The sequence below is a fragment of the Sinocyclocheilus anshuiensis genome, unplaced genomic scaffold (genome assembly GCF_001515605.1).
Source record: "Sinocyclocheilus anshuiensis isolate Anshui unplaced genomic scaffold, SAMN03320099.WGS_v1.1 scaffold2442, whole genome shotgun sequence".
NCBI lineage: Eukaryota > Metazoa > Chordata > Actinopteri > Cypriniformes > Cyprinidae > Sinocyclocheilus > Sinocyclocheilus anshuiensis.
In genome coordinates, this window is record NW_015555909.1 from 192,025 (window position 1) to 200,533 (window position 8,509).

The 8,509-nt window shown below is 40.5% G+C and overlaps 1 protein-coding gene across 1 annotated transcript in view; it reads left to right on the plus strand.

Annotated features, from left to right (window-relative positions):
• Positions 1 to 8,248, plus strand: part of LOC107675930 (glucocorticoid modulatory element-binding protein 1) — an 18,897-nt gene extending 10,649 nt beyond the window's left edge. Inside the window, exons 9-10 of the mRNA XM_016470427.1 lie at positions 338 to 460; positions 6,757 to 8,248. Coding sequence (XP_016325913.1) covers positions 338 to 460; positions 6,757 to 7,499 — 866 coding nt within the window. The 3' untranslated portion in view covers positions 7,500 to 8,248. The remainder of the gene's footprint in view (positions 1 to 337; positions 461 to 6,756) is intronic.
• Positions 8,249 to 8,509: the final 261 nt, after the last annotated feature.

Consider the following 8,509-nt stretch of genomic DNA (forward strand, 5'->3'; position numbering starts at 1 on the left):
TAATTATATAATTATCTAACTTTTATGCTAGGGCTGTCAATCATGCAAAAACCTTAAATTAATTGAATTTATTAATTTAACCAGTTCAATTCATTTCAGGACTTGATGAGATTCACCTGTAGGTGCGTTTTGTGTTTGGAGCATCTTGTAGCCTGTAGCTCAAGTAGAGGATTTGAGATCCATGAAAAACACATTTAGTGTGTCATATTTATTTTCAGTTTATGTTGTTGTGTTGTAATTCGGGTGTAGTTGTGGTAGCAGAATGTGGCTATTAATGTTGAGTTGGTGTTTAGTGTGTGTGCGTGAGATGTGATCATGTGATCTGTGAATCTTGCAGAGATTGCGGTTCTGAGTAACCTGGCACAAGTCTTTGACCTGCTGGACTCCATCAAACAAATTCTGAATGTTCGACGGCAAATGACGGACCCGGAGCAGACGCAGGTCCTCAGAGCACTGACAGGTGAGTGAAGAGACAGTAGAGATGGTTTCAGACGAGGGATGCAACGATACCATTTTTTCAGAACCAATCCGATCCAATACCGATACGATCCGATACCGATACGATCCATTCCAATCTGATACCAACACAGTATTATAAACTAGGTTAGTGGTGATTCAGCAGCGGAAGATAGCCTACTCTTGAAAAATCATGAGTACACAATAATTCTATAAAATCTAAACATTTAGTGAAACAACATTATTTGGTGGGGAACAAATAAAAGTTAAAAAGTGTGGGACTAAATCTGGTAAAATGTTACACATTGCTCTTTGTATTGTTGTAAAATACATTTGTGAACACACAAGTAAATATATTTATATATAAAATATATATTATAAAATTAAAAGACATTACTTTAAATGTGTAGCACAGTAATGAAGGCAGCAACATATGATAGATAGTACAGAACAAGAAAGACTATTAATAATCTTTCATTGCGCAAAAGTATTGCAATACGAGAGGGTATGGCTCCAATACAGATGCACTTGAAGCAACACGGAGTCACAGCGCTCCGCATTGAAGAGTTTAAAGTACAAAGAGAAGAGATACTGATGCTTAGTGTATTATATCTGTGCAATAGTTTATTGAGCCTTTTCTTTTAACAGTTTTAAATCTCATTTATTGTGCGCTCTTGTGCTCGTTTTGACTGTCGTAAACCAAACGTGACACGCAGTTTGAATGCTGAATGGAGAAAGACAGACAGCCGCAGCGGAGAGAAGAGTTAACATGATCTTGAATGTAATGACTCAAATATTCATCTGTACCTCACATTAAACTATAGAACAGCTTCAGAACACTTGAAATATAGTGCACCAAAACTTTATGGTGCTTTATAATGTTTCTGTGCCTTTCGTGGGGCTTAACAATAACACAGAATAGGATATGCACAATATAAGATTTGGATCGGTCTCGTCTGACCGATACCCGATCCGGCAGAAAATGCCAGTATCGGAGCCGATACCGATACTGAATATCAGATCGATGCATCCCTATTTCAGACTAGAACTTTTAAAGTAGGCTGCAGCAATGGGCGTGCCGAAAGGTAGGGGCGTGGAGAAACGTCTTCCTGATTGGTTGACAAAGCTGTCTGTCAGGGTGTGGGGGTGGGGTTAGGGGTAGTTTCTGTTGTACTGATTCACCTTTCAGAACGCCCATTGCTCCAGGCTGCACTACCCCCATCTCAAACCTTTGGACAAGCTGAAACATTTTCCAAACTCAGTCTGTCTGTGAATTCAGTTCATTTTTTGAAGTGATCTTCTGTCAGTCAAGTAACTTCTATCTGTGTCTGTCAGCAGAAAAACACGAGTGTCATCTCGTGCGAGTTACATTTTTTACACACTTTATTTTGATGCTCCCCAACAGACATTCTTCTAACTTATGCCATATTTGGACAGGAATAGTTTTCCAGGGGGTCGATGGAGAAATTTGTGTTTCACTTTGCGATTTTAATCCCGTCCGAATCTGCCACGTCTGTGTTTTTCTCACACAACCTCAGTAATAACTCCAGAGCAAATTACCTACTGTTTTTTTGCACACTCAGTGATCCTCTGAGAAAACGAATCCCGTCCGAATGCAAATGTCTGTGATTGTTGACGCTATTTAGTTTTTTCACAGCGCGTTTCCTTGTGTGTTTTGGCCACCGTGAACTACCGTAGATGCTCTTACTTCTGTCAGGACCACTATCGTCAAAGATGATTTACAATTAGCATACACTGCACACATTTTTGATATGTTTGCCTCCCGGCAAAGAAATAAAATAATGAAATGAAAAGCCAGGTCACGTAAACTGTTAAGACTGGCTATTGTAATATCAGTGTCAGATAAGATTACTCACCTTCACTCAATTACATAATGTTTTAATTATATATGTACCTTTACGAAAATTGAACATGGTTTTACTACAAATAAATAAAAAACAAAATAGTTAAGCTGACGTAACCACAAATTAACCATGGTTTTGTTATACTAGCCATAGCTTAACCATGGCATTTGTAGTAAACCTGTGGTTATACTAATGGCAAACAGTCCACATGATGATACGCAATGTACTGTAGTAAATCAGCTCAAAAGGGAAATATTTATGACTAATTATAACTGGTTATGATTAATAATAAATATTTAGATTAGATCTTCGAATTAACTGTAGCAGAATCAATATTACCATTACTTGATCTGTCCGTCCACCGAGCAGACAAAATAATCATTTATCAATTCAAAGAAAGATTATTTTCCTGGCCAAGGAAGAATAACTGTCCTTCTTTCCAAAGATCATGCATGATTCTACGCAGACGCTACAGTACACATACAGAGAGTGTGATCTCTGCAACACCTAGATGTACAAAACAGACCCTCCCATCTCTGTAATGAACACAGAGATGTTAGTCCTGTCTGAATCGGTACATAAATCGCAGACGTTGGGTGATAGGAATCAAAATTCAAACGTAGTTTAGAAAACTAGTCCCGTCCGAATAGGGCTTTAGACTCATTGGAAAAACATGCCTGTGGTGATATTTCTGCAAAATGACATTACGTTGCTTCTTGCACGCTTTGTGCCACTTTCAAAGTTCAGTTTTATCCCACATATGTGAAAGTGAATGTGGCAATGTTTTTTTTTGTTGTTGTTTTTTTTACGATGGTTGTTGTTTATATCGTGGCAGTTGTTTGAAAATGAAAAGTTTAATGCTCAATAATGTACCACCTACACCAAACCCTACTCTAAATCTAACAAGTAGTGTTGACAAAAGCAAACATGGGATGAAAACGTGTTTGCTAAAGAAACCATGCCCTTTAGCTTGATTCTACCAGTCTGAGCTTTTTTATTGAGTGTCGTGACTCGTGTTTTGACTGGATTTGTTCCCGAGTGCTCAATATTACAAGTGCAGTGCTGTTCCAGCTGAGCTACTGATCAAGTTTAGTGTGTTAGATCAGAAATATTATCTGATAGCAGAGTTCAGCTCCAACCTTGATCAAACTCGCCTGCTAGTAACTTTTGAGTAATCCTAAAGACCTTGTTTAGCTTGTTCAGGTATGTTTGATTAGGGTTGGAGATAAACTCTGCAGGAAAGTGGATCTCGAGGGCCAGAGTTGAGAATCCCAATAATATAATATAAATGACTAATTAATGAATGAATCAGTGAAATGAGTATATAAATGGTTTAATATGAATATGAATTATATTAATTAATTAATTCAAAGAAAGTAAAACACAACACAAATGTATGGTTGCTGTCTTAAAGCAACATACACCCTGGTTGCTACTAAGAATTCTTGGATCCCTCAAGTGAATGAGAAAAGCCATACATAGCTGGCTATGTGATGTCAAAATGTATTCATTTACAAATTATACACTATAATAAAGTGTCATAACAACAAATGCAAGAAACCTTGTGAAAATAAGTCTTTCTTAACCAATATTTTGCCCCTTTGATCATAATTTGTGAGAAGGAATAAAAGTTGGTGTTTTACTGCCACTAGTTCATTACAGCTGGAAACTGAAATGCACTGTATGTATAGGTATGTTTTTTAGGGTTTTGCAAAAATGTGGAGGCATGTTTTTTCAATGAGCCTGGGTTGCTTCTCTGATGACGTTTGCACCGGCTCTAGGGCTGAACAATTATCCCTCCCCTCCAGCAACCTGTCACTTCACAACAATTAGTGAGTTGTCCAATCAATTCCCAATAAACAAAATAAAGTCCTGCCCTCTTTTCTTTCTCATTCGAGAAGTCGTTTCACTCACACATACGTCACAGTTGGGAAGAAAACAATCGCAATTTCCATTTCATGCCATCTTTGAGGGGGGTTTAGACATAAGCATTGTGCTTATAAGGGCACTCATTACCGTGGTAAAGTCACAGAGTAACACTTTATTTTAAGGACCAATTCTCACTATTAACTAGTTGCTTATTAGCATGCATATTTCTAGAATGTTGGCAGTTTATTGGTACTTATAAAGCACATATTAATATTAAGGCCCGTTCACAGCAAGAATGATAACTATAAAGATAACTATATTAGTGTCCACACCAGCCTATGATATCATTCTCGAGCTCTTTACAGCAGTATTGATTCTGAGCGGCTGTCAATGATTTATCGTTCATCAGCTGGAAAAAATTGTCCTGAAAGTGATTCCAACGATATCGTTTCTCTGTGCCTTTATCGTTATAGCTGTGGTGTGGACTCTGCTATTCTTAAAAGGTAGGGTAGGCGATTTCGGAAAGGCTAGCAATAGCAAGCTAGCTTTGAAAGCAAGATCCCCTCCCTCCGTTCACTTTGTAAAGCCACGCCTCCCCCAAAACACATGACCAGAGGCTAACCAGCGACACGATGAGAGATGGCGTTGGTGAAGGATTGAATGCAACGCTGTCAGATTACCTCATGTCTCATTCACTGGTGAAAAATCATGTCTGCGCAAACAGGGTGCGCAGAGGTATGAAAACACATATTTGACAGGCAGGCAGGACAGCCTATCCTAATGTTCGGACCAAACATTTTGATTGGACGAACATTTTATGGTCCTACGCCTTCCACAGACAATATAAATACATGTAGACCACTTAACTTAGTGATTGCTATCGAGATGTGAAGAGACTTTCAACTAGCATAACAAAAAATGTTTTTGAACCAAATCACCATACCCTGCCTTTATTGAGAAAGATTTTTTAGAACTATATCTTTATCGTTATCTTTATAGTTATCGTTTTTGGTGAGAACGAGCCTTTAGTCTGCATGACCATACTCTAGATCCCTAAATCAAACCCCATACCTAAACTTAACAACTACCTTACGTAAACAATAAGGTACTCGAGGCTATGCTGTATTGTGAATAAATCACGGATGAAGGGCGTTGTTAGGCACGACCATAGACTGTATAAAAACATGGACGTAGTGTCCGTGACGTCACCCGTAGGTTTCGAAGAGCGTTTTTGAAGCTGGTTGCTGAAACCACACCCACCTAGCTCGACGGTGGTGACAGCAATAACTATTAATAAGCAGCAAATCAGGAGTTTAATAATGCATAAGAGACTTTCAACCAGCATAACAAAAAAATGTTTTTGAACCAAATCACCTACTCTGCGTTTAATATTGAGAATGATTTTTAGAACTATATCTTTATCGTTATCTTTATAGTTATTGTTCTTGGTGAGAAAGGGCCTTTAGTCTGCATGACCATATTCTAGATCCCTAAAGGCCATTCACACCAGGAACGATAACTATAAAGAAAACGATAAAGATATAGTTGTAAAAATCGTTCTCAATATTAAAGAATAGCAGAGTCCACACCACAACTATAACGATAAAGGCGTAGAGAAACGACATCGTTGGAATCACTTTCAGAACGATTTTTTCCAGCTGATGAACGATAAAAATATCGACAGCCAATCAGAATCAATACTGCAGTCACAAGCCCGAGAATTTAAAGAGGTAGACGAGCGTGCGCTGAGAATAAACAGACGATATCGTCCGCTGGTGTGGATGATAATATAGTTATCTTTATAGTTATCATTCATGGTGTGAACGGGCCTTTAATCAAACCCCATACCTAAACTTAAAGGGATAGTTCACCCAAAAATGAAAATTCTGTCATTAATTACTCACCCTCATGTCGTTCCAAACCCGTAAGACCTTCGTTCATCTTCGGAACACAAATTAAGATATTTTTGATGGAATCTGAGAGCTCTCTGACCCTCCCATAGACGGCAAGGATATTACCACGATCAACGCACAGAAACATAGCAAGGAGATCGGTAAAATACTCCATGTGACATCACTGGTTCAACCGTAATTTTACAAAGCTACGACAATACTTTTTGTGTGCAAAGAAAACAATAATAACATAATTTATTCAACAATTCTTCTCCTTGAGTTTCCGTCTTCCACCATTTTGGAAAGTACTCCAGAATGTAATCTTGTGTCTATGTCCTTCCTATGTTTCTGTGCGTTGATCGTGGTAATATCCTTGCCATCTATGGGAGGGTCAGAGAGCTCTCAGATTCCATCAAAAATATCTTAATTTGTGTTCCGAAGATGAACGAAGGTCTTACGGGTTTGGAACGACATGAGGGTGAGTAATTAATGACAGAATTTTCATTTTTGAGTGAACTATCTCTTTAACAACTACCTTACTAACTATTAATAAGCAGCAGATTAAGAGATTAATGATGCAAATTCAAAGTTAATAGTTAATAGTGAGATCTGGTCAGTCTCATAGATTGTTTCAATTCACTGAAAACAGCGCCATCTCTTGTGTGTATGTTTAGCATTGGAACAGCAGGTGGAGGAGCAGAAGCGGCAGCAGACGCTCAGCTGGTTGTCTCAATCCCAGGCCCTCAGCAGTCTGGTTCTCCCCTCCACGCCTCCATCCAAACGCGCTCCCAAACGCCCCCGCCTCCAGCGGCCCGCCTCCATCACCGTGCTCTCCCCCATCACACTCTCCTCCATCGGCCAGTCGTTCGCAGTGGCCGGCCTCAACCAAGCCTCCAACACTGTAACCCTACACGCCCTCCCGGCCGGCTCGCAGCTCTTCACCAGAATCGCCGCGGGTTCGGATGGAAAAACCGAAGCCATTGCGCTCCATCCGGCGTCTGGGCTCACGCTGCTGGGCGCCACAGCCGTGCCGGACCACGGGCAGCTTGTGAGCCCCGTCGAGCTCGTCCAGTTCACGCAGAAGACGACCTCCGGCGTAGCCCAGGACGGTCAGGTGGTGGACGGTACGGTAATGATGCAGGAGAGTGTCGTCAGTGTAGTGCAAGAGGACGAGAACCAAGACAACACCACCCTGATCGAGATAGACCCGGCCACCGCCGACCACAGCATGAGCGTCATGGAGCTGCAGCTGGAGGGCGAGGAAGCCGAGGGTGGAGCGACTGTGGTGGAAGGAGGCGAGGAGGTGGTGCAGGGCGAGACAGAGAAGGCGATACAGCTGGATGCCAATGGTCAGTTCCACAATTTGCCCGTTGTAGTGGTGGAGGAAGAGACGCAGGGCGCTGGCAAAGCCAAATGAGACACGACACACTCACACGAACCGCCCTCAGAGACTGACGGACCGAATCAGACAGGGACAGGGATTGTGTCGCCCCAGGTGGAGTTTGTGTTTGCCCTTCCAGCTGTCTTGTTTTTTCATTACTCTCTTCCTGCACAGCCAAGCTCAGCTCTTCAAGCCTGACTTGTCATGTATTTGTACAAGCAAGTTCAGTATTCCTTTTTTTTTTTTCGTGCGAGAAGCAACAATTTGTGAAGTTTCGTTGGAACACATTCAGTATTTGCTTTTGTTTTTGAGTGTGGAAGTTTAGATTGGGCACTTATTTTTCAGTTTCCCTTTGTTTCGGTGCCAAAATGTCATGTTGTAGCCAGATTATCCACTTTGTGAATCTCCGATCTGAAGGTGAAGACTCACAGTTCATGTGGTATTTAAGACACTCCCATAATGAGAATTGACACTGTCTGTGGTCTTTTTGTACTTTCTGACATCAGGGTATAAATGGCACTAATGTTGGTGATGTTTTAGCACAGTGGTTTTTAACTCCGGACCTGGAGACTCACAGCACTTCAGTTCATGCAGTGCTCTGCTAGTGATATTAGAGTCTGAATTGTGTGTAAATAAAGGAGGTGAAAGTGCAGTGCTTGGGTTCCCAGGATCAGAGTTGAGATCCACACCGTTAGCACACATAATGAAAGATGTGTTATGAATGTTTGTGAATGGATCCTGTGTGTCCTTCACTGAAAATAAAACGGATCTTCCTTTCCCCATGAGTTATATATTTTAAATGATGGTAGATCGCGGGATTGTGCATTTCAAAGTCTGTAACAGTTTCAGAGCTTATGTTTTGGAAAGTAATTGCAAAAATACTCGATTTGGAGGTTTATAAATACTCTGTTGTTAATTTTCAAACAAAAGTTAATTTATTCAGTTTGTGCAAAATGTATAATTCTGTAACGATTTACTCACCCTCATGTCGTTCTCAACTCACAGACCTGCAAATGGAGATGTTTAGCAGAATGTTCACACTTACA